Raw genomic sequence first — 26,853 nt, 5'->3', positions numbered from 1 at the left:
GCAAGCTTTCCGATCGATCGAGTGGTTGCAGTCACATAAGCATCTGCCGCAGACCAGTCGGTTACAATAAAAACTACGAATAAAGAACAGACCAGTTCAGACGGTCGGGGATAAGCCTGCGAGCGATCTCAGATGGCTCGCCGATAGACACGATATAAGCCAGAGTCAAACTAGAGGTAGTGTCGGCAACTTCCAGCCGATTGAAGTCTGCAAGCGATATTATGCGTCTTCACGACCGGTATGATGCTTGCAGTCGCACATCTGACCAGTCGGACGAATTTCGAACCGTTCACAGTCAGCGTTCAAAAATTTCTCATTCGGGCTGAAGATGACACTCAAGAATAAGAATGGATAATTTTTCACTCTCACATTTTGGGGGGCTAGAATTTTCCACTCAAACACCCAAGAGAAATCTGAAGTTTGGGACACTGTTCACCAGAAGTGTACAGTGGATCTAGTAAGGATCTCCAGACGCAACTAGATGGCGTTGAGCCTCAGTCGAGTCCATGTGAGATTCAAGGAGAGGTCACTACCGAGCTGGGCCCGATGGGGAGGTGGGGGGGGGGGACGGGGCGGGTGGCGAGGTCACGGTGCGGGTGACCTGTCAAACAGTCCCGGCGCGGTGAGGCACTGCCGCAGGCAAATGGCGCACTCCAGCGTTGTTTCATATCGCGGTGGTGGCCCGGGCGGCCGGTTAGCTTGGCAGTTGGCTACTTGGAAGGAAAGGATAATGAGGCATGGTTTTGCTGTGGCCGGCTCATCTACTGTCAACTATGTGAACCCAAAGTAATGCAAATGTGATGCTGGTAATGCAGCTGGCAATGGAATGCTAGCGAATGCTCCGGGCACCCAGTAGCTATAAGGATTTAAGATTATTTATGTCTCCTGAAATTTTCATTGAATACCTATAATTCAAGCAATAGAAAGATCGTATCGTTCGCCAGTTTTTTGATCGGCTGGCTTTTCATGCGTAGAGCGGCCCTTTGGCAAATAATTATCACGCAGGTGATTTTTTTTTTTTTGCTGGTAAGACAAAAGGTCAAATCTGAAATCAAGTCGCTAAGAAAAGATGAGGAAAAGTGGACGAATGCCACATTTTTGTGCATGCAGTCTGGAGTTAAAAAGCTAAAAGCTATTATACGTGTAAGCTAAAAACAATAAGATCAGTTAATAAAAATATTTGACCCGAAATTAGCCTCTGGTTTGTCTGACCATGATTGCGTGCAAGACACCGGTCCAACCGGGTTCAACCCGGCCCAACCTGGTTCGGCTCCCCCTTTTTTAATATAAATTTGGCCCGAACCATTTGAAAGAAAGGAATCACAAGGACAAAGTCCCCGCTAAGCTGAGCTTGTTGCGTTGACCCTGCTCTCTACCCTCCGATCAAGCAATTCCTGGTCTATGGCAGAATTTAGAGTCCAAATTTTAGCGTGCGCACATAGCCGCGCACGGCCGGTCCCCTCACTGACCTCGCCTGGCAGCGGCCTGCCACCAACCACAACCATACCCGTTAGGGGCCGCTCAAAAACGTCAAGCACACGTCGCGTTTCGAACCCGGACTTTTGCAACCGGGACGTGCGCTCTCACCACATGGCACATGGAGTCCAACGCTCTACCGACCGAGCTACCGGGACGGACATTTACATTGGTGTTTCGCCTCGTGTTATTGACAGACGTCAGACTTTGGCTGAACTTTAGCCGAAACACTGAGCAAGCTGCGCAGGGCGATAGGTGCTCGTAGCGTTGAGGTTGGGTAACCTGTGAGCTGAATGCGATGTCGTGAGTTCGAGCCCCACTCCCGGGTCTGGTTTTATCTAGACACGAACCAAAACCTTTCCTTCTACTGCAACACAGATAAGCACGATGACGTCTTTCCCCAATATCTTTCCCAATATCCTCTCCAAATGTCAAAATTATCGCTTATCAATGTTTAGCTAAGTTTCGTTTTTTTTTAGAAAATATTTTTGGTCATTTGTCTGGAGCCATTTCAACTTTTTCTTTTCTGCTTCTTTTCGACCCGATAAAACCCACCAAAACTGAACGTGCCAAATGAAAAATATCCAACTCAAATAACAGTTTAGAAAAGCCTCATCATGCATCATGAAAAGCATCATGCAACTATCGATTGAATAGTTGCATGCTATGAATACGTCCTAGACTTCAATTATCATTGTTCAACATTTTGGCTGGAACTGACGCTGCCTCTGGCTTGCCTATTTGTTTGAGATAATGATTCCCTTCAGTCGCATTCTTGCCGGTTCCACATGAACAGGATACCACCATACCGGAGTGAATGCACCCGCAACCATCATCCCCTCCCCTCCGCCTCGGCGCAGTGGCGGGCGGCCCTGGGCGGCCCACTCCCGGCGCAGCGCACGCCCCATGCGCCGTGATACCGCGTCACTCCCCCTCCCTCCTTCCCCCACAATGACCGGTGACCTCACTTCCCTCGGGATTTGGACTCGCCCTACCCCGACCGTAGCGCCACGTGGTGGCTCTGGAGATCTTAAATAGACCCACTGTACATCACTTAGTTTTAAGAAAATATTAGGGTTGCGCAGTGCGCTTGGGCTTTTGAGTCAATTCTTTTCCATGCGACACCAATAGGCTTAATGATCATTTTCAGAGATGTTCGGGCTGCTGCTACAACCCCCTTCTGGGGTTCCTGCCACAACCCACTTTATATATAAGGTTGCACTCGTGCTGTTCACAATTCCTCCCGATCCACCCGACAGCGCCCGATCCCGTCCGACCGCTTTCGAATCTCCGACCAGTCGGCGAGCGATCCATTCAGGGCTCGCTGATTTTTAACCCACGCACCGACGGGGGGGGGGGCGGATATCCGCCCCCCCCTGAGGTTTTTCGCGAATAGCGGGAAAACCGCGGCGCAAATTTGGTATGACTATTCCCTCATCAATTTTACACATGGTGTGCAAGTTTGAACCTCCTACCTTTCAAGGTCAGGTCACCAGGTCACTTTGAATGACCCAACCTCAAGTCACTTTTTTGCAACTTTGTCACCGTACCAGAGCTACAGTAGATGTCGGAGGCCTTTGAAAGTCGCAGGATGTTATTAGGTCATTAGTAGCTACAATTTGTATATCTCGGAATTTCGATATCGGTGACCTAAGGTCAGGTCAATTTCGCGACCTCCCCATTATAAGTCAATGGGGGAAAAATCAACTCCCTGTTTTTACCACTAAAACGGGTCGGAATGGCCCCATATACCATACATGACCTTATATACGATCAACCTTCACTACCTTGAGGTTTGTTTTGCTGTTGGGCTGCTGTGAGGTCATGTGACGTCATCAAAGGTCACCAAAGGTTTTTGGCCAATAACTCCGTACAGGAACAAGATACAGACGCGTGGATGGTCTCATTGTGTTCAGCTCGTCAAGACGCATCGAATGATATACATGATGACCTCGAGGTCACGTGACCTGAGGTCAACCTTTGACCTTGACCTTTCGAGGTCAACATACATATCATTCGATGCGGATTGACGAGAGGATCACGATGATGTTCTTAGTTTGTTCCTATCCTGACTAAATCGAAAGTTATTCGAGAAAAACTCTCTCCATATCTAGCGCCGCCATTTTGACTTTTTCGACCCCTGTGACGTCATCTTTGACCTGACCTGAAAATGACCTTAGTAAAAATTGTAGATCTTGACCGTGCGTATCCGATGCCGTTTACCGCTTGTCGCTATCTTGCTTCGTTCTCGAGATCTCAGGGGGGGCGGTCATCCGCCCCCCCCCCCCCCGTCGGTGCGAAGTTGGCGCAGACCCCCGTCGGTGCGCGAGTTAACATCCGACCGGCCGTAAGTTATCGTCCAAAGTTGTATAATCTGCGTCAATAGTTTGTGCATACTTGTGCGATTTTATGTGCACCGCCGGAGTATCACCACTGAGAGGTTTGTGGGTCCCTACTCTCTCCTCTCTCTGAAGAGTCGGGGGGGTCTAGCCCCGTTTTTTACATTTTTTAATGCCATCCTGACGTTCTTTGCAGAATAAAGTGGCCGAAATCTGGGGAGAAATCGAAAATGGGGGGGGGGCTATGGCTACGAAGGTCATTCCATGTCGCTGCCCAAGTGGCCCACCAGTCAAAATTCCTTAGCCGAGGCCCTGAAGTGGTGACTGCAAATGTGTCTGTTTTTCTGCAGCTCATCAAAGCACCACCTCCTCGCTGTAGCAGTGGGCGTCACCACAGTATTGTTCAGGAAGCTCGTGATAATGGTACCTATGGTCCTACGTTGAGGAACGCTCAAACAAAAAATGATATGATGAACTTCTTTGGAATTAAGCGGACTAAGTACAGCTACATTTGTATTATGTGCATCGCTCATGCAAGACAGCAGGCCAGGATGCAGGGACACACAGCTGCAGGTATGTATGAATTGTTTTTGCAATAGATGGTTGTAGTGTTTTGTTTTGTCGCTGGTGTGTCACGTTCAGTTTTGTGCATCACGTTCAGACACTACAGTGGTCCGGTCCAGTGTACATTTTGCACACTCAAGCTGGGCATGCTGAAAATAATTCGCTGGAGCTCCTTCAGTGTGATCTCATGAATTTGCCTGGCACAACTTTGGAACTTTGCGAGCTCACATGACTCATCCCCAGTTTTGTCCTGACACAGCCCAATCTAATCCTTTTTCAAGATACAGGCATTGTCTAATGTTTTCAAAACAATTCATTCTAATCTAAATGCAGAAACTTCTTCACTAATGCATGTGTAATTTGTACCTACATTTTTCAGACTGCTGAGTCTGACGCATTGTACATTATTTTCACATCATGTGCCGAAATGTAGTACCTATCAGTGCCCTGCGCCAACTCATCAGGTCCATGTCTTGTCTTGTTCGCCTTGTTACATCCGCCTACCTCTCCACCTAAAGTGTTTAAGAAGTCTGAATGAAAGAAAAACATCATTACCTAACCTAATCTTTCTTTCTACCCTACCACCTATTACCTACCAGCCTACAGCCTATCTACCTTCTACCTTATACCTGTACCTACAAGTTACAACTTCCTTCCTTAAACCTGCCAGCCGACAAGCTCCGAAGCATACAACCCACCTAGGCACCTACCTAGCACCTACACCTATTTTATTTTGACTTATTGTATATTAGTACCAAAAATATAATGATTAGAATTTTGGTTTAACAATATTAGTGGCCTTGATGTGGAAAAGGAACCTTTTGCAACATGTTGCATAGGTAGGTATATTGTATAATACATAGGCACCTATTATTTGTTATGTCATAACAGGTGTGAAATCCCACCATATAGAACACAAATTTAAATGTATTATGGAAAAATGTAAAATAGAATGTCAGCAATTCTTAAATGCATCTGCACAAGATTAGTTACACATGCATTCAGTGTCCCAAAGTTGAGTTTTGGCTGGGGTGTCAGAGGGGGATATTATCCACCAAAAAGGGGTAGAGGGTGGAAACTGCTGGTTAGATTAGATACAAAAAGAGTGAGAAAAGATCAATAGCATTCATTTTTATCCATGAGTATCTATGATCATAAACCAACTCCAAGTATCCACACAACTCAGTCCACCACACCTGTCCACTTGTCTTATTAGTCCACCACACCTGAACTGCCTTTTGAGGTAACAAGGTGTTCTTGGCTGAGAGTGGTTAATTGCTCTTAGAAATTGGTGGTGAGAGTGGCAAATGAATCTCAGTATTTCCCACCCAAATCAACAAATTTTGGGACACTGTAATAATACATTATCCAGGTTTAGGGCCACACTAACATTGGCGACACTAACATTAACATTGGCCTGATGAATCCTAGAATTTTTCCAATTTTACCACCCTAGTGCAACACTTATCCGGCCTCCGGAGGCAGGGGACACAAAGGGGGTTGAAAAATTTTGTAGGTGACACAAAATAAGTTTTTTTGACCTCTGTCCAGGACCCCCAGCCGGGCGCGGGTTAACTTGTGTTCCAAAGCCTTCCTTGACGTCGCAAGGACAACTGTGTCGTCCATGAAAAGAAGACAATGGAGGTTTTCGAGAAATCCATCTCTTCCATATCTTTTAATCGCCCTCACTGTGCTATTTATGTAGAACGTAAAAAGTGAACAGCTGTTTGTCGCCCCTTGTTTTACCCCTGCCGTTGATGCAAAAATTACATTTCCTAGGGAGTTCCTTGTGTTTTTTAGACTGTTCGCTAGAGCTGTCAGATATTTGCCACCGCATCCCTGATCAGCCAGTTTTTGCAAAAGAATATTCCTATTCAGTTTGTCGTATGCCTTGATATAATCTATGAACGCTATAAACAATGTTTGTTTGGTCCTCTGAGCATAATCGATGATTAACCTGAGAATGAAAAACTGTTCGGCACAGCCTCTGCCTACTCGACCACCCGCCTGTTCGTCATCTGGTTGAAACCAGAGCTCAAAGCGATTTCTTAAAACACCATCATAAACCTTGGCTAAAGCTCCCTGGATACTAATGCCACGGTAGTTATTGGTGTCGTCCATTCTTCCTTTTTTGAAAATTATGAATAGTTTTGCAATCGACCATTGGTCCGGATATTCCCCTTCAAAAACCATACTAAATAACTGCGCTAAAACATGTAACCATTCACCATCGAGCATTTTGAGAATTCCAGGCGGTATTCCGTCTATACCTGCAGTTTTATCTCTACGAAAACCTTTAACCCTCGCCCGCACATGCCATTTTCCCATCCTAGAACGCACATGGGGGGGGGGGGGGTGGTGGTTGCCACCCCCCGCGCCATTTCGTTCCTGTTGGAGATAGAGCTTAGCAGTAAAGACCAAAAAGATTCTTTGGGAAGAGACGAATCCAATGATACCCAGTTTTACCTTCTCAGGTCAGTCATTGACCTTCCAGGTCAGGTCAAACTAAAAAAATGTTGCTGTTTTGGGTCACCGTTGGATATCAAGTGTGCTGCTTATCAAATACCGATGACGATGCTGTTTTCTGGTGCCAAGCCAGCTAGAACCTCTTTGTCACACTACCCGACCAGAATTTTGCTGCTGAGGTCATTTCAGGTCAAGTTAGGTCAAGGTCAATTATATGTGTTTGTATGTCTGTGTGTGTCTGTGTGTATACTGATGTGTGCACCGATTGTTTTTGGGTCCATATTACATGAAATCATGATCTGAGAAGCTTTTACCAAAAATGCAGTCAAAAAACTTCAAAAAAGTAAATTCAGCTTGCCTAAAACGCAATTATCTTAGGTGACCTAGGTTGACCTTGACCCTGACCTTGACCCCTGTACATCGTCGAACAACATGTTCCATGATAGGTAGGAGGTAAGACTGGCAAAAAAGGCCGAAATCAGGGTGTCAAAAGCTCATAAGGCCCATGGCAAACGCAAGATGTTGAGAATTGGCCATTTGGGTCATGACATGACCTGAAAAACAAGGTCATATCTCCGAAACCAAAAATCACAGAAACTTGAAATTTTCAGTGGACATCAAGAAAGGATAGAGGAGCAGCTATACGAAAAATCAGCCTTCTAGCTCTAAAAATGTGGAGTGCAGAGCAGAAAGACTACCTGGGGGGGGGGGTGGCAACCACCCCCCCCCCCCCATGTGCGGGCGAGGGTTAATGACGTTGTTGATTTCCACCACACTGATGGGATCATCCAAAATTGGCATGTATGTACTCGTTTCAGGCACTCTCAGCTCTGTGTCAAGTGATGTAGGGTTTAAGAGAGCCTCGAAATGGCGGCGGAACACTTCATCGCTTGGTTTACTTTTATCGTTATCTCGGAACTCGATCTTTCCTTTCCAGTTTATCGAATTCCAAATCGCCTTTGCATCATTCTTTTTCAGCAGAAACTGCCAGCGAGATTGAGCATATTGGGTCATCCCACCTGACTCATTGTGAGCGCGCTGGTCACTTCGTTTAGCGGTCAAGCAGGCGCTATACAGTGTGTCTGTCAGCCTCTCACAGACCCTATCTACCGACTACCGTCATCGGCTGGTCTGCTTCGGTGTCGTGCAGCTGTCGCCGCCAAAGAGCGGGGTCCGGGAGATCTGCACTGAAACCTTCTCCGCTGATGGAGTTAATTGGCACCGCTTTACGCGCTACACCGTGTCCTCTCCGTTCCCGATGTGTGTAACAGAGCTGCTCTCTCTAGCGTGGCGTCTGGGGACGGAGGAGGACGCCATAACCTCACGGACAAAGCGGCGTGGTCAGAGTCTCAGAAAGGGCGCTCTCTGGTCCACGACAAAGTTTTCGATCAGATGCATGAGCGACGGTGAGACAAGTAGCCAATCCAATTGCGAGATCCATTTTTCTCGCTTCCTGAACGTTAGATTTCCATTACAACGTTAGATTTCCATTAAAACACTTTCGTCTATGCCTTAAATGATTAACCCGCGCCCTGCTGGGGGGGGGGTGTTTGAACACCCCCCCCCCCCCTTGTGGTTTTTCGCGAATATCTCAAAAACGGCGGCGCGGAGCGCCGCCGTTTTTTGGTACACCTTATCATACATCAATTCTACACATGTTGTAAAAATTTCAGACCAAGGTCATCCAAGGTCAGGTCACCAGGTCACTTGAAGTGACCTCACCTCATAAAAAGTTTCAATGTCTGTCATAGCTACACCGAGTGACCGATCGCTTTGAAACTTTCAGCGATTGCTAAGAGCAATAGCATGTACAAAATGTATATCTCAGAATTTTGATATCGATGACCTAAGGTCAGGTCAATTTTGCGACCTCCCCATTATAAGTCAATGGGAGAAAATTGAAATGCGCCTCTTTTGGACGAAAGACATTATAAACACTCCCAAACACTGAATTACAAGTGGTTTAGACACACTGAACATGAAAATGGTGTCAGTGACCCCTGTGTATGCCCTGAGGTCATCTTAGGTCACGAATATTATCTAACAGTTTTTCGCAAATAACTTTTGATAGAGGCATGCTAGAGCGATGAAAACGCCTTAGATGTGTTCAGCTCGACGATACGGATCGACTGATATGCAACATGACCCTTTCCGGTCAGGTCATGACCTTGACCTGAGGTCAAATTTTCAAGTTGACCTTTCAAGGTCAAGTTATAGTTCATTCGATGCGTCTTGACGAGAGGAACACGATGCCGGTAAAAGTAAGCTCGTACAAGGTTTGGGTCAAAAGTTATTGCAGAAAAACTGTTTCTGAAAAAATCGGCTATTTTTGCAGTTTTTGCCCCCAGCAGGCAAAACCGTTGACGTTAGGTCAAATCTGAGACAATTACTCAGAAAGGGCGTTAATAGGGCTATCGAATGCGCTTTTTCGCGGCGCTGTAGCTCTATTGGTTCCCGAGTTATGCGTTGGCTTCTTGGAAATTGTCGACATTCGACCTGGAAATCGGCGAAATTTTGCCTTCAATGACCTCTGGTGACCTGACCTTTGACCTGACCAAAAAATTGACTGAAGTGATTTCCTCATTATTTTTGACGCTCTTTCGAACGCCGCCTTCCGCGTATCGCTACGTGGCCCAGGAGCCGAGTTAGAAGGGGGGGGGTGTTCAAACACCCCCCCCCCCCCCAGCAGGGCGTGGAAATCCAGGACCCCCAGCCGGGCGCGGGTTAACAGGGTAAATATCTAAATTCGAACACATGTTTAGCAGTTCGCGACCATGGGCGTTTTCCCCTAGATCAACATTTTGAGAATACGAAATATCTTTTGCGATATCATCTAGCTTGCACAGCGATGGCATTCTACTATTGAAATCACCAATGGCTATTATACTACATTTACTGTCTAATATTTGATTCTGAACGTCAGCGAAAGACGCAGACCTTGCTATGCACATTACCATCTGCATAGCAAGGTAAAGCCGCCTGAGTTCGTTCATTCTAGGTTTTTTCACTTCATAGTTGGCACTAATTAATCTTGCTGTTGTAAGTTATAATTCAATATTCATCCCAATACATCAATAGACAATATGCAATCATCGGCAAACATTTTCTGGCTTGATACTGTTCAGCGTGCTCTTCAGTATTGATCTCCTGCAATATTACAGCTTGTTTTCGGCCAATAAGCTTGGCCAATAAGCTCTTTTAATTTTACTTTTCTTGCTGATAAGTGAGCCAGACCAACTTGCGTTTATCAACCAACATTTCCTGACTTCAACTTGATCTTGCTCAGGACTCAGGACCTCCTTAGCCACCTGGATACTTGGGATTGTTTTCAGTTAACATGCTTCTTTAATATGATATAAGTCCATCACAAGAGATTCAAAACATCCAACAAAACGACGTACACGAGTACGAAAACCACCGGATGAATTTGAAAAAGGCCTTGGAACAGAGCCAAGTGGTGCTACATCTGTTTGTTTATAATAGTTGTAGTGCTGATACATTGTTTTAGGACTCTAACGGTCGGCATAAAAAATTGAAACATTTTTACAAAATTTGTAAGGCAGGTACTATTTTTCTGAAAGAACTAAAATATTCAAAAGCCAAACACTATGAAATACAGGAGTCTGAACGAAAAAGTAACCAAAAAATCTAGCCTAATCACTGGTTCCTAAAACTGCAACAAAATCAGCACTTATCCCCGCAACTCGTTGTCCAGACGTAAATATACTGAAATTTGTGCTCAAAACTCGCGTGCAATAAAAAGGTGAAGAAAAATCACGGTAATTAATTGGCTGCAGTGACGAGAAAACCCAACAAAAAAATGAAAAAATCGTCTTTTGTCATGGTCCGTAGAAATTTCGGTATTCATTTACTGGCGAATCCAGGGGGGGGGGCAACCGGGCTAAAGTAAGGACTAGGGGCGGCCAAAACATGATTTCGGGCCCCTTTCCAAATCGAATTCGCCCATTTAAAATACCTATCCACTGGACCGTAATTAAAAAAAATGACAACATGCATTCAAGATAAGTTAATAAGAGCTCATTTACGCTCCTCATTTAGCCAAGCATCTCAAAAGTGGAAAATTTTGTCGTTGATAACCTTCTGAGACCTGACCTTTTGGTCGGCTTTCGCCCCTCCCTTTGCAAACGGCCAGATCCACCAGTGTATTCATTTTGTGTCCTCGAAAAAGTCCTCTGATAACTCACACTTAACCCTCGCATGTGTAGGGGGGGGGGGTCGGATGGACCCCCCCCCATGGTTTTTCGCGAATAACTCGCGTAAAAAGCGGCCGATCGCGACGAAACTTTCAGTACCCTCGCATTGATCAATTTGACACCTACCCTGAAAATTTCATGACCCTGACCCAAATGACCTTTGACCTGTGACCTCTTTTCCGAGACCATGTTTGGCCGGAATCGCGATTTCGCGTATGTCGGCCCGCACTAGCCGCGTGTTTGCAAGCTTTTCGTGGTTTCAAACGTTCAAACATGTGATTTGATGTTACTCCCGTGTGTGTCAAGGTCACCTGAAGGTCGGGTCAGGTCATTGACCTTTGGTGACCTCGGGTGACCTTGGGTCACTTTTTCGAGTTTTACATGTTTCTAGGCTAGTTTTTGGAGCTGAATTCGAATTTAGCAACCGTTTGAACATTTACGAAGTAGGTTTGGTGACTTCGTAACATGTTACGAAGCTGTCAGAGGCGGTTGACACGTACTACGAATACCCGTCACGACGCCTACTGGTTGACCTGACCTGACCTGACCCGACCTGGTCTAAATGCTTAAAGACATGATCTGTGATCAAAACTAACACGATATTCGTGATCAGCACCCCGAAAAACCCCTTAGCAGCCACACTTTACGACTTTCTAACAGGTCCCGATTTTCCCGACTTTGGGTCATTGACCTGACCTGGAAGGTCAACCAATGACCTAGGACCTTAAAATTAGGTATCATCGGCTTCCTCTCGTCACGGGCAACACGCTCGTTTTTTCCGCGAAGCTCTAGCTCGATCAGGGGCCAAACGGCAAGGGGGGGGTCCAACCGACCCCCCCCCCCCTACACATTAGAAGCTGGCAAACGCCGCACACATGCGAGGGTTAAGCCGAATGGTCAAAAGCAAACAAAAAAGGTGTAGCGACCAGAAAGAAGGAGTGCGCCGTCGGGGAGCTCTCACCTGTAGTGGTGGATGTGTTTTATATTGACTCCTGGGTGGTAGAAGGTAATGAGGCCAGCCGCGTGCCACGTGGAGCCGGCGGTCAGTTCCGTCTTCTCCAGCAGGAGCACGTCTTTTTGGCCCTGTGGATCGCATACAGCTTAGTCAGCTTTTTGGTCCTGTGGATCGCATACAGCTTAGTCAGCTTTTCGTCCTGGATCGCATACAGCTTAGTCAGCAAAAAGAAGGTCAGACACGCACGGCAACGAATCAAATCGAATCTAATGAACGACTCTAAATGTCAATAAATATAATGATTGTTCCTGCGCCCTGCTGAGGGATGTTTGAAGCTCCCCACCCCACCCCGCCCCACCCCTGTATGCATGACGCGAGATATTTTTAGGTGGTGGCGCTATTTCGAATCAATAATGCATTTTAAGGATTTGAACATTTATAAATGTCCACATAAGGAGTGGTTATTACGGAGCGAGCGAAGCGAGCGTAGTCTTTCCTTAGATTAACGGAAATTTCTGACGTAGTTATAAATGTTGTTGTTCAGCTGGGACAAAGTTAATGTATAAAACGTTGTTTTGACACCAGCTTTATTATTTTAACGGAAGCTTTCAAGAGCACTTTGGCTCCCTTCTTCAGCCAAGTCACACAACAAACACAAAAAAAAAACAGTAATACAAAACATCGAGGCATCGTTCGGTTCGAGGTCAAAATCGTGGCGTGAATCAAATGTGGCGCACTGATTATTTGAACTATACGATTTTGACCTCGAACCGAACGATACCTCGATGTTTTGTATTACTGTTTTTAGTGTTTGTTGTGTGACTTCACTGAAAACAATTCAACCCGCGTACAGCGAGTAAAACCCGCTGCTGGCGGGTACACCTACCCACCACCTAATTTGACACTCTACCAGCGGGTGCGTTTACCCGCATACCGCAGGCTGTGAACCCGAGTATATTGTGTACCTAACCCGCATAGGATGGGGACTCAACCCACACACAGAAGGCAACCTACCCGTTCGCAGCGGGTACACAATCCGCACATGGCGTATTACCTGCGCTGCGTGGGTTGGGAACTCGCTTTCTGCGAGTACAAATATCCGCTGGTAGGGTGTCCAAATCAGCTGGAGGGTAAAGTACCCTCCAGTGGCGGCGTTCAAGGAGGAAAACGCCGCCATCGCCGGGATTCGAACCCGATATCTTTGACATTACAAACCGATGCGCTACCAACTGCGCCACAGGCGACCTGACGCAAAGCGACTGAAATGTCGGTGTATATCAGATTAAAATGAAGAACTGACGGCGGACTCAATACAGAAAGTAAAAAGGCTTATCTTAGACAATTGACATGAATCCGCCTATAGTGTTTTAAATATTAAGGAATAGTTTGGACAAATATTTCATTTGCATCGGGAAAAAATTATTTATCCAGGCTTTATTTTTACCAATAAAATGTGCTAAGAACGGTCTGCAAACTTCACCACAATGCGCCAGATTCGCGGACTGCAGAATATTCTGCTGAGCGTTCCAGCGAAATATTCTGCCGGCCAAGACGTGACGTCATCCAAACAATGATTCAAATGTCCCAAGCCCGTTAAGTACCCTCCTAACTCACAGAACGCAGCCCCACAGCTGTTACAGTTACGATTACAATTGCCTTGCACATCTCTACCCCTGCACAAGGCCTGCACAAGCACGCAGCCGAGCCGAAAAGCGACTATTGTGGCGCGTCACGTTTCAACACTCGTTTGAGCGTCGAAGTCAAAAGTATTAATTTCAAAACCAATGCCGTGCATCAGTGGGATATCTGCCATGACACATGCGTGATCAAGGCAACCTGCGTATAGCATGTCACCTACCTTGGCGCAGCGAGTTACACGATGCAAAACCTGCGTGATGCGCTTACTCCGTGGGCGCGAGTAACGCCTGCGGCCACAACCCGCTGCGGACGAGTGATTGACCCCGCCAGAGGAGGTTTCATGTATCCGCGCATGACGGGTTGCTGTTTTACCCGAGTATAGCGGGTGTTGACACCCGTGAAGCGGGTGAAAGCTACGATGATAACGGGATGCTCTGCGAAACGCGGGAAGCTAAACGGGTAGTCAGCCTACCCGGCAGCAAAAACTCGCGCAGAGCGGGTAATTTCTTCAAAATACCCGCGATACCCGGGCCAACTCGCAATCCGCGGGTTGAATTGTTTTCAGTGTTGACTGAAGAAGGGAGCCGAAGTGCTCTTGAAAGCTTCCGTTAAAATAATAAAGCTGGTGTCAAAACAACGTTTTATATGTACATACACGGAAATTTCTGAGTATGAGCGGCCGGCCGGCCGGCCGTGCGGACGCTTTTGCGAGGCTTATATCTCAGCAACCACTTGACCGATTTACATGCGGTAATTTTTGTAGGGTAGCTTCATTCCAATCCAATAGTCCAATACCAAGTATTGGACTATTCCCGATGCATTTGGGTGACCCCTTATGCACGTGCCAACTGCCACGTGCAAAACAAAGAGGTGTCAATTTGTCATTGTTGCAATATCTCGGTAACTACTTGGCCGATTGCGCTGAAAGTTGGCATGTAGATAGGCACCCAATAGGCACTGCATATCCATGTGCCAGACTTGGGGTGCTGCTGCACGTGCGCACGTGCAGGGGTCGTTTCCAGATCTCAAGAACGGCTCGACCGATTGCGCTCAAATTTGGTACACAGTTGGGGACCGGTAAGTAGGGTGCCGTGCACAAGTCTGTTGGGACCCATTTTGCACGTGTGCACGTGCAGGGTGCCGCTTCCAGATCTCGAGAACGGCTGGGCCGATTATGCCCAAATTTGGCACATCGCTAGAGACCGGTTAGTAGGGTGCCGTGCACAAGTCAGTGGGAGGTACCCCTCGCAATTTTGCACGTGCAAGGCCCACCCTCTCGCTCGCTCCGTTAGTCGCCCAAAAGGCGTTATACTGGTAGGCTAGGTTGAATTGGGTTAAGTTAGGCGAAGTAAGGTGGTTAGGACCAGGTCAGACCGTAAGGCCTGGTCAGGTTGATTTTAATCTTTCATTCTAATTTGACATAGATACCTATTACCTATGTTTTTCTCCAGCCTGAATTTCATTAGGTAATGAGTTGATTTTGCTTTGTTTTTATCTGTCTTGTTTTGTGTTTTTGTCCCTTATATTTTGCCCCATAGGCAAGGGTGGAGCTTTTCCAGGGAATGTGGTGGAGCATGATTGGAGGCGCTCCGTTAGTCGCCCCAAAAGGCGTTATACTGGTTTGCTAATATCTTTGGAATATTTATTGTGTTAACCCGCGCCCTACTGGGGGGAGGGGCTATTCATAGCCTCCCTCCCGTTTTTCTGCAATAACTTCCGAACGGCTTGACATATCGACGCCAAACTTTCAGTACCTTCGGCTGCATCAATTTGACAAATTGTGTCAAAATATGAACTTCGTAGCTACCATAGGTAGGCCGAAAATGACGTCAGAGTGACGTCATGTTCGGCGGATTTCGACGCAAAACATTGAACCACGGGAATCGCTCCCAAGAGCTCAGCGTTTAAGCTAAATCTAATTTATTTGCATGAGATGACTTAGAATAGACTGCGCTATCAAACTGCTATCTCGGATTTTCGAAATTTGGAAAATTTTGAAAATAATATTAAATAAAATTCAAAATTATATTTTTTCAAAAAGTTTTTGACTTTTTCGAAATAAAAACGGAATAAATGTGATAGGACGCATGCTTAGGACTAACTCTAGAAAGCTTTAGCTGAATATCTTCAAAAATGGCCAAGTTATACGCATAATTGCAAAAAAATCACAATTATTTATTTTTTAAATCAATTTTTAAGTACGTATTTGACATTGTACACCAATATAAATAGCACCAATATGTTCCTGAGCTCAAACTGCACCTAATAGACACCTTTTTGTTGAAAAATTTGAACTTAAAAATTTGACCTTTTTAACGTGAAAGTGACCTGACCTAAGCTAAATTCGACTCAAAATGACCTCAAATGACACAGACGACATCAAATTCGAAATCTATGGCCTAAATGGACCATAAAACATGTGTCACGTGGCCGATGCATGATACACTATTTCCGTGACCTGTGATGACCTGACCCTGACCTGAAAATCAAAGTACAAGTTTGGTACCCTCAGGGTATCTAGAGCATCTGTTCACGAGTGTGTAAACAAAAAATGAGCCTGATCTGACTTGTAAGACGGCGGCCAAAGCCCAAAATTTGAACAAGCCAAAATGCTAATAATTTTATTTTGACCTGACCTGTGACGTCATCGGTGACCTCGAGGTCAATGAAATTAGGTTTCGCTCGACCGTTTTTCCGGGGCTATCAGTCGCCGTTTGAATTTTGACGATCGGCCCAGTAGTTTCGGAGTTAGGATGGGCTATGAAGAGCCCCCCCCCCCAAGAAGGACGTGTTATACGCAGACCTCAGTGGGGCGCGGGTTAAAAAAAATCAATTGCGTAGGGGTAAGACTTAAGCGCCTTTTTTCGCTAAGCTTTTAGATAAGTATCGGATTTTAGAACATCGGAAAAGAAAAAGGCATTGGGAGAAATGAAGCGGCACACCTATATGATCAAGCGTGTTGATCAGGCAGTTCAGGACTGGTGAAGAAAAACGACTAGACCATTCAAACCATGCCAACTAAGCTCTAATGCGATGATGAAGCGGGCTGTTGAAACCCAATCGGAGTCAGAGACAGATTCGGAGTCGGCCAGAATCGATCGTTGAGACCAGAGTAGGAGTCAGAGCCGATTTGGAAGCCGAAGGTCAGGTCAATATTGAGGTCACCAGAGGACATAAATCAAGTCGCAAAACCTGAGGATGATTTTAACCCGCGCGCCGACCGGGGTCCGCGCAAACTCCGTTCCGACGGGCCCCTGAGATCTCGAAAACGAAGCAAGATAGCGACAAGCGGTAAACGGCATGGGGTACACACAACAAGGTCTACAATTATGGGGTAGTGTGGGGTATTTTTGAACGTATTTTAGTCTTCTGTGACTGCGTCGTACCAAATTCCAGCTCAACCCTGGTTGAAGAAAAACTGTTTCAGTAGCGCAAGTGTCACTTGCCTTCACCATGCAAGCCTCATTTTTGGACGAGCCGAGCATACCTTGAATAGCATAGCATCACTTCTCCACCAAGTCACGGTGTGTTCAAATTGCCCCACCGTGGGGTAATTTGAACATACCGCCTTTACCTGCCTTAAAAACGATAGTCTCGCCAGCAACGATGTTGTTTGCTCCGTAAACCAATAGGCAGAACAATTCTAAACATAACTTCATTTGAAAAATCAACACAACAAAAATAGCAGTTGCCAAGTATCAATAGCTGCACGCTGCACACCGGTCAGTTGTCAGAATTCACCTTTCTTCAATTAACCCTATTCCGGGCGGGCTCTGATAGGCTCGATTCTGGGCGGGGGGGCCTTTTCGGCCCCCCTTCATACCTAAAAAAAACACACATTGGAGCGACAAACGGCAAACGGCGTTTGATAGGTCGCTTAAAGATCTACAACTTTTAAAATAACACATTTTCGGGTCAGGTAAATATTGAGGTCACCAGAGGTCATCAACGATAAAATGTTTTGGAATTAGTTACTTATAAAACTTTTGAATTAAGAAACATAGAAACTTAAAATTAATACATTTGTGTTGCTCTCGTCGAGGCGATTGGAATAAGTATGCAATGACCTTCACAGGTCAATTTTAAATTTGACCCGAGGTCAAGGTCAGATCATTCACCAATGCGGTTGTGGGGTATGGTCATGCTGCATACCAAACGACGCGCCTTGACCAGGCGAGCACTTTGGTACCACTTACAAGTCTTTAGCACCATCATGTCGTGATTTATTGACAAAAACGATTTATGACGTCACATGACCTCCGATGACCTTTCCCGGTGCCCCTGTCAATAAGCGGCACCAGGATCATCACCGATTAAATAATCTTCCACATAGATAACATGAATCTATGATAGATCATAGATAACATGATTCATGTTATCTATGTCTTCCATAATACTGAAAGAATTGGGTGGTTTTGACTCATTTACACGAAGCAGGAGGCATTCCAATATTTTCCCATAGGCTTGCAATGTAAAGGTCACAAGTCTGGCCTGACCTCAGGTCACAGATATAAACATTCTGAGATATACAAATTGCACATATTGGTATCCTCACTAAAACCTGAAGAGAAGATTTTGATCAGTCAAAAACTCTAGCTCCGGCGTGATTGCAAACTTTTCAGAGGTGGGATCAACAAACCGCCTCTGGTGACCTGACCTGACCTGATCCGGCAAACTTTTTTTTGTCAAAATGTGCGCAATGAATGTTAAGAAAAAGTCACCGAGTATGAGCTTTCAGTCTCGCGGCGTTTGGCAATGGAACAATAACAACCTGAGGGGGGGGCCTTAAAGGCCCCCCCGCCCGGAATAGGGTTAACCCGCGCCCTGCTGGGGGGGTGTTTGAACACCCCCCCCTTGTGGTTTTTCGCGAATATCTCAAAAACGGCGGCGCTCCGCGCCGCCGTTTTTGGTACACCTTATCATACATCAATTCTACACATGTTGTGAAAATTTCAGACCAAGGTCATTCAAGGTCAGGTCACCAGGTCACTTGAAGTGACCTCACCTCATAAAAAGTTTCAATGTCTGTCATAGCTACACCGAGTGACCGATCGCTTTGAAACTTTCAGCGATTGCTAAGAGCAATAGCACGTACAAAATGTATATCTCAGAATTTTGATATCGATGACCTAAGGTCAGGTCAGTTTTGCGACCTCCCCATTATAAGTCAATGGGAGAAAATTAAAATGCGCCTCTTTTGGACGAAAGACATTATAAACACTCCCAAACACTGAATTACAAGTGGTTTAGACACACTGAACATGAAAATGGTGTCCGTGACCCCTGTTTATGCCCTGAGGTCATCTTAGGTCACGAATGGTATCTAATAGTTTTTCGCAAATAACTTTTGATAGAGGCATGCTAGAGCGATGAAAACGCCTTAGATGTGTTCAGCTCGACGATACGGATCGACTGATATGCAACATGACCCTTTCCGGTCAGGTTATGACCTTGACCTGAGGTCAAATTTTCAAGTTGACCTTTCAAGGTCAAATTATAATTCATTCGATGCGTCTTGACGAGAGGAACACGATGCCGGTAAAAGTAAGCTCGTACAAGGCTTGGGTCAAAAGTTATTGCAGAAAAACTGTTTCCGAAAAAATCGGCTATTTTTGCAGTTTTTGCCCCCTGCAGGCAAAACCGTTGACGTTAGGTCAAATCTGAGAGAATTACTCAGAAAGGGCGTTAATAGGGCTATCGAATGCGCTTTTCCGCGGCGCTGTAGCTCTATTGGTTCCCGAGTTATGCGTTGGCTTCTTGGAAATTGTCGACATTCGACCTGGAAATCGGCGAAATTTTGCCTTCAATGACCTCTGGTGACCTGACCTTTGACCTGACCAAAAAATTGACTGAAGTGATTTCCTCATTATTTTTGACGCTCTTTCGAACGCCGCCTTCTGCGTATCGCTACGTGGCCCAGGAGCCGAGTTAGAAGGGGGGGTGTTCAAACACCCCCCCCCAGCAGGGCGTGGAAATCCAGGACCCCCAGCCGGGCGCGGGTTAACCCGCGCCCGGCTGGGGGTCCTGGATTTCCACGCCCTGCTGGGGGGGGGGGGTGTTTGAACACCCCCCCTTCTAACTCGGCTCCTGGGCCACGTAGCGATACGCAGAAGGCGGCGTTCGAAAGAGCGTCAAAAATAATGACGAAATCACTTTGGTCAATTTTTTGGTCAGGTCAAAGGTCAGGTCACCAGAGGTCATTGAAGGCAAAATTTCGCCGATTTCCAGGTCGAATGTCGAAAATTTCCAAGAAGCCAACGCATAACTCGGGAACCAATAGAGCTACAGCGCCGCGGAAAAGCGCATTCGATAGCCCTATTAACGCCCTTTCTGAATAATTCTCTCAGATTTGACCTAACGTCAACGGTTTTGCCTGCAGGGGGCAAAACCTGCAAAAATAGCCGATTTTTTCGGAAACAGTTTTTCTGCAATAACTTTTGACCCAAGCCTTGTACGAGCTTACTTTTACCGGCATCGTGTTCCTCTTGTCAAGACGCATCGAATGAACTATAACTTGACCTTGAAAGGTCAACTTGAAAATTTGACCTCAGGTCAAGTTCATGACCTGACCGGAAAGGGTCATGTTGCATATCAGTCGATCCGTATCGTCGAGCTGAACACATCTAAGGTGTTTTCATCGCTCTAGCATGCCTCTATCAAAAGTTATTTGCGAAAAACTGTTGGATACCATTCGTGACCTAAGATGACCTCAGGGCATAAACAGGGGTCACGGACACCATTTTCATGTTCAGTGTGTCTAAAACACTTGTAATTCAGTGTTTGGGAGTGTTTATAATGTCTTTCGTCCAAAAGAGACGCATTTCAATTTTCTCCCATTGACTTATAATGGGGAGGTCGCAAAATTGACCTAACCTTAGGTCATCGATATCAAAATTCTGAGATATACATTTTGTACATGCTATTGCTCTTAGCAATCGCTGAAAGTTTCAAAGCGATCGGTCACTCGGTGTAGCTAGGACAGACATTGAAACTTTTTATGAGGTGAGGTCACTTCAAGTGACCTGGTGACCTGACCTTGAATGACCTTGGTCTGAAATTTTCACAACATGTGTAGAATTGATGCATGATAAGGTGTACCAAAAACGGCGGCGCTCCGCGCCGCCGTTTTTGAGATATTCGCGAAAAACCACAAGGGGGGTGTTCAAACACCCCCCCCCCCCAGCAGGGCGCGGGTTAACAGAACGTCTATCATTTTTGTTCGATAAAAACTATCCCAACCTTATACTGCATCCGTTATAGTGGTGCCAATCGGAACCTGGACATTCGGAGTTTATATTTTGTCCGATGTCTAACTCGGAATTGGATGGACAAAGGTAGCAGACTGGACAACATTGGACGATTAGAGCTTCGCGAAAAAAACGAGCGTGTTGCCCGTCACGCGACGAAGCCGATGACACCCAATTTTAAGGTCCTAGGTCATTGGTTGACCTTCCAGGTCAGGTCAATGATCCAAAAGTCGGGAAAATCGGGACCTGTTAGAAAGTCGTAAAGTGTGGCTGCTATAGGGTTTTTCGGGGTGCTGATCACGAATATTGTGTTAGTTTTGATCACAGATGATGTTTTTAAGCAAGACCAGGGCCTCGTTTCATAAAAGGAATTACTTACGGCGTTCCGTCAATTATGCCAGATTTGGCGTATTTGATGCCAATTCGGTTTCATAAAGCCGGAGACCGGAGTAATTCACGCCATCGAAATTACGGAGCTTCATTTAGGCAAATGCTCGATTCCGGACCAACTGATGCCATTTGGGTTCCATAAAACCGTCCTCCCCGTGGCCTAGTGGATTAGGCGTCCGTCTCCTAACTCGGTGGCAGCGAGTTCGCGGCCGGGAAGCTCCACGTCGTTTGACCCGCGTTCCTATATTAAGCCAGCTGGCAACTGGCGAGAGAGGGCCACGCTAGACCCGGGAGGACCGTGCCGCCATCTACCTGCGGCACGTTAAACTTTCGATCCAAATTATCACCGGTGAACCGAGCGCGGGCAAGGTGTTGGCGTATTTGGCTCCATCATCAGGTGGTTCCGTGGTGTCATTCGAAACAAGCACTGCTTAGCGGGGCACCCGGGCCCATAGCCACCCATTCATCCATTCGGACAAAACTTCTATAAAAAAACGACGTAATTAACGCCAAATATTTTATCAAGTGTTTGATGTCAGTGGTGTAAACTACGCACAAAAATGTTGCGTGAATTTGAATTAATGTGAAGATTCGAAGCTAATTTTTAATATATTTTATAATGTTGAGCCCAGTGAGGCAGAAAGAACAGCCAAAATGGGAAAAAGAAGCTGCAACTCTTCTGTACCAGTCGCTTTTTGTGGCCACTATCGGAATTTTGTTTATTCGCCGCGCCGCGCCACTTTCGTAGTTAGACACTTCCGCTTAGCTGGCTTTCTGCTGTTTTCAATATATTGATTACGGAGCGAGCGAAGCGAGCGTAGTCTTTCCTTAGATTAACGGAAATTTCTGAGTATGAGCGGCCGGCCGGCCGGCCGGCCGGCCGGCCGTGGTCACGCTTTTGCGAGGCTTATATCTCAGCAACCACTTGACCGATTTACACGCGGTAATTTTTGTAGGGTAGCTTCATTCCTGCTACCAAGTATTGGACTATTCCCGATGCATGTGGGTGACCCCTTATGCACGTGCCACGTGCAAAACGAAGAGGTGTCAGTTTTGTAATTGTTGCAATATCTCGGTAACTACTTGGCCGATTGCGCTGAAAGTTAGCATGTAGGTAGGCACCCACTAGGCAATGCATATCCATGTGCCAGAGTTGGGGTGCTGCTGCACGTGCGCACGTGCAGGGGTCGTTTCCAGATCTCGAAAACGGCTGGACCGATTGCGCTCAAATTTGGTACATGGTTAGGGACCGATTAGTAGAGTGCCGTGCAAAAGTCAGTTGGGACCCATTTTGCACGTGCGCACGTGCAGGGTGCCGCTTCCAGATCACGAGAACGGCTGGGCCGATTGTGCTCAAATTTGGCACATCGCTAGAGACCGGTTAGTAGGGTGCCGTGCACAAGTCAGTTGGGGGTACCCCCTCGCAATTTCGCACGTGCAAGGCCCACCCTCTCGCTCGCTCCGTTAGTCGCCCCAAAAGGCGTTATACTGGTTACGAGCGAGCGAGCGCAGCGAGCGAGCGAGTTCATACTGAGTTAAGGGAAAATCCTGAGTATGAGCGGCCGGCCGGCCGTGGGGACGCTCTTCAAAAGCTAATATCTTAGGAACGGGACATCCGATTGACAAGCGGTCTTCTTTACTGAATGTCACTTGGACGTAAAAGTTCTGTGGTGTGATGGCCACCATGCGTTCTTGCCAACCGCCGCACGTGGTGCGTGGTAAAGTTGGACATTTTTTAAGAACCACCAAAATTGCAACCTCAATAACGGCACAACGGTTGGGCCGATTGAATTGAAACTCGGTATCCAGTTAGGTCTCCATCAGATAATTCATCTGCATGTGTTAAAGTTGGGGTGCTACTGCATGTGCGCACGTGCAGGGGGCGCTCCCAGATCTCGAGAACGGCTGGGCCGATTGCGCTCAAATTTGGTACACGGTTGGGGACCAGTTAGTAGGATGCCGTGCAAAAGTCAGTTTGGACCTCGTTTGCACGTGCGCACGTGCAGAATGCCGCTTCCAGATCTCAGGAACGGCCGGGCCGATTGCGTTCAAATTTGGCACACCGCTAGCGGCCGGTTAGAAGGGTGCTTTGCACAAGCCTGTTGGAAGTACCCTCTCGCCCTTCCGCACGTGCAGGGCTCACTATCTCGCTCGCTCGTTCTTCGCCCAAAAGGCGTTTTACTGGTTTAATAAAGGATGGTCATCAATATCAATTTTGTTTTTTCATAAATAATTTTTTGTAAGATTTAAATTCAACATAATTGTTTTATTATTTGTCGTAAAAAATAAGTGTTGACATGAAATTGTAATTTGTAGGACGCTTGATAAATTACGGCGACTACGCAAATGTGCTTAGTTACGGAGGTGTAAACAATTCCAGCTGTGGCTTTGTGAAACGGCTTCATTTGCGCTCCGTGGTTTGAAAGGGTGTGAATTACGGAAAGGTGTAAGTTTCGGCAGAGCTTTATGAAATGAGGCCCAGGTCGGGTCAGGTCAGGTCAGGTCAACCAGTAGGGGTCGTGGCGGGTATTCGTAGTGGGTGTCAACCGCCTCTGGCGGCTTCGTAACATGTTACGAAGGCATCAAAACTACTTCGTAGATGTTCAAATGGTTTCTAAATTCGGATTCAGCTCCAAAAACTAGCCTAAAAACATGTAAAACTCGAAAAAGTGAACCGAGGTCACCAAAGGTCAATGACCTGACCTGACCTTCAGGTGCCCTTGACATCCACCCTAATGCATGGGAGCAGCATCGAATCACATGTTTGAACGTTTGAAACCACGAAAAGCTTGCAAACGCGTGGCTAATGCGAGCCGACGTACGCCGAATCGCAATTCCGGCCAAACATGGCCTCGAGAAATAGGTCACAGGTCAAAGATCACTTGGTTCAGGGTCAATAAATTTTCAGAGTAGGTGTAAAATATATTTTTACCAGCGACTACCAATAAAATACTTTCATTAATTATTAAAGCCGACGGCGAGCTGTGCAGTCACAGCGCGATGACCCAGCACCATTCTCGGTGCCCGGCATCTAGCAGCATAGGCTCCTTTGTATGTAGAAAAAAATGTATCCGTTTCGCTGGTGGCTTTCCTGCAGCTGCACAGACTGGCTTCGTCTGTGCAGCTGACCTGCTTGTCGTCGTAGTGATACCAACGGCCGTGGTCTTCACTGAAGACGTCCGACACATAGTGACCCGAATGGGTGTCTCCACCCAGATGACTGACGACGCCCACCAGTCGGACTACGGTCTACGTGTAGTCGTCGGTCAGGTCCACCGAGCTCAGCGCCTGGTCGCAGAGCCCAGACAGATGCGCCTGTTCGGAGGCGTCAATCAGGTCTTCATTTTTCGTCGATCGCAAGATTGTCTGCTCCGGCTCGCAATCAACTTCCCGGATCCGTGACGACAATGACTCGGAGTTCGTGTCCGGCACTGTGATCTCGGCGGCTGCCTGTGGCAGATAGGTGACAGCGGTGCCGCCTTCTTCAGTCATTAGCGCCAACAACAAATAAGAAAACGTAACAAGCTATTTGCCATCGCTAGGCATTCCAATGCTAAAGTAGATTGGGACACTTGGAAGAACCAAAGGACACTGGTTACCGACATGAACCGAAGATTAAAAACAAAACATATTCAAAGCCAAATTAACAAGCTTATAGAAAATAAACAAAACCCTCATCAATATCACAAAATATTAAAACAAATGATGGGACGCGAGAAAATATCATGTGTTCCAATATTAGTAGACGACAAAGGTAAAGTATTCCACCAAGACGTAGATAAAACACATAAACTCAACGAGTTTTTTTTTTTTGCAAAACAATCACAAGAAACAAACTCGAGTAAAGACTTGCCACCTCGTCTTCCTGGTATGGAGGCCCCAAGGCTCCCAGACATAACAATAACAGAAGATGAAGTATTCAATCAACTTAAAAGATTAAACATTAACAAATCAGAAGGGTCCGATGGAATCCCAAATAGAATATTAAAAATGATTGCCATTTTTATAAAGGAGCCATTAACACGTTTATTCAATAAATCTCTGTCAGAAGGCAAGTTTCCAACATCATGGAAACATGCGAAGATAACTCCAATTTTCAAAAACAAGGGGTCCAGGGCGGATGTCTCTTCGCATAGACCGATTAGCCTGCTACCCAGTATATCAAAAGTATTTGAAAAAATTATCTTTAATAAAATATATTCACACTTGACATCAAACAACCTAATAACAGACAAACAGAGCGGGTATCGACCATACCATAGCACTACCACTCAATTACTTTTCGTAATCCACTCCTTATACAATGCTCTCGATAACAACATGGACTTTTCAATTATATACTTGGACATCTCTCGCTACTTCGATAAAATATGGCACAGAGGACTCTTAGAAAAATGCGAATACCAATGTGGAATAAAGGGAAATATGCTATGTTGGCTAAAATCATACTTACACAACAGAACACATAGCGTAGAAACTAGAAATAAACAACGCAGTCTCTACTCCATTAACGATTAACGCGGGATGCCCTCAGGGCTCGGTTTTGGGGCCTCTTCTCGCTTTAATATATCTGAATGATTTAGACGGTCTAACGGAAAATAATTTACTTTTCTTCGCCGACGACACAATTTTGTTTAAAGCCCATCCTCATAACTCACTTCATGCAAAAGCATCAATCCAGCGAGATCTGGATGTAATACGAAACTTTGGAGATGAGTGGGCTATTACATTTAATTCTATGAAAACCACACAACAGACGTTCACCAATAAAGCTCTCAGCCATCCGCCACACCTAGCCTTTGGAAATCAAACAATTCCACAAGTAGAAACTCATAAACACTTAGGCTTAAATATATCGACTGACCTAAAATTCCATCAACATGTAAAAGAAACCATTAAAAAAGCAAACGCGTCCATGGGACCCCTGTACCCAATAGCAAAATACATCCCGCGACAAACGCTCCAACTAATATACACAACATACATACGACCCATACTTGATTACGGGGACATTGTTTACCACGGTCATTTAACCGTTGCTGACTCGATTAGTTTAGAAAAAAAAATCAAAACAGAGCAGCAAGACTAATAACGGGCGCTTACCGCAATACGTCCACTGACAAGCTGCTCAAAGAATTAGGATGGACAACCCTTCAGAAACGAAGAGAGATAAACAGTTTAATAGCATTCCACAAAATCAAGCATCACGCACCACAATATCTCTTAGATTTAATCCCAGCCACGCGTCAAGAAATAACTCTACGTCGTCTAAGAAACGCAACAAACACAACATTACCACGTAACCGCTTGTCTTCCTACAAGAGTTCCTTTTTCCCATCCACCATCCGACGATGGAATACCTTACCAGACGAAGTCCGATCAATTCAAAGTATCCGTTCCTTTTCACAGGCAGTTGCTCAGGCGTATGGTTCAACAAAACCTCCAAGGTTTTTCAGCTTAGGACATAAACAAGAAAACATAATTCACACCAGGCTTAGACTGGGTATGTCGAGCCTCAATGCACATTTATTCAAAATCAATTCACCAAAAACCGATTCCCCAAT

At 45.9% G+C, this 26,853-nt stretch overlaps 1 protein-coding gene across 1 annotated transcript in view; it reads right to left on the bottom strand.

The window, feature by feature from the left end:
- Positions 1–26,853, bottom strand: part of LOC122393880 (dimethylglycine dehydrogenase, mitochondrial-like) — a gene marked incomplete at its 3' end in the record, with an annotated part of 355,513 nt that overhangs the window by 245,552 nt on the left and 83,108 nt on the right. Inside the window, exon 3 of the mRNA XM_043390320.1 lies at positions 12,021–12,142. Coding sequence (XP_043246255.1) covers positions 12,021–12,142 — 122 coding nt within the window. The remainder of the gene's footprint in view (positions 1–12,020; positions 12,143–26,853) is intronic.

This window comes from Amphibalanus amphitrite, unplaced genomic scaffold (assembly GCF_019059575.1).
Source record: "Amphibalanus amphitrite isolate SeventyFive unplaced genomic scaffold, NRLGWU_Aamphi_draft 000560F_arrow, whole genome shotgun sequence".
NCBI lineage: Eukaryota > Metazoa > Arthropoda > Thecostraca > Balanomorpha > Balanidae > Amphibalanus > Amphibalanus amphitrite.
The sequence above is the reverse complement of the archived record's forward strand: the minus strand, read 5'-3'. Positions and strand labels throughout refer to the sequence as shown.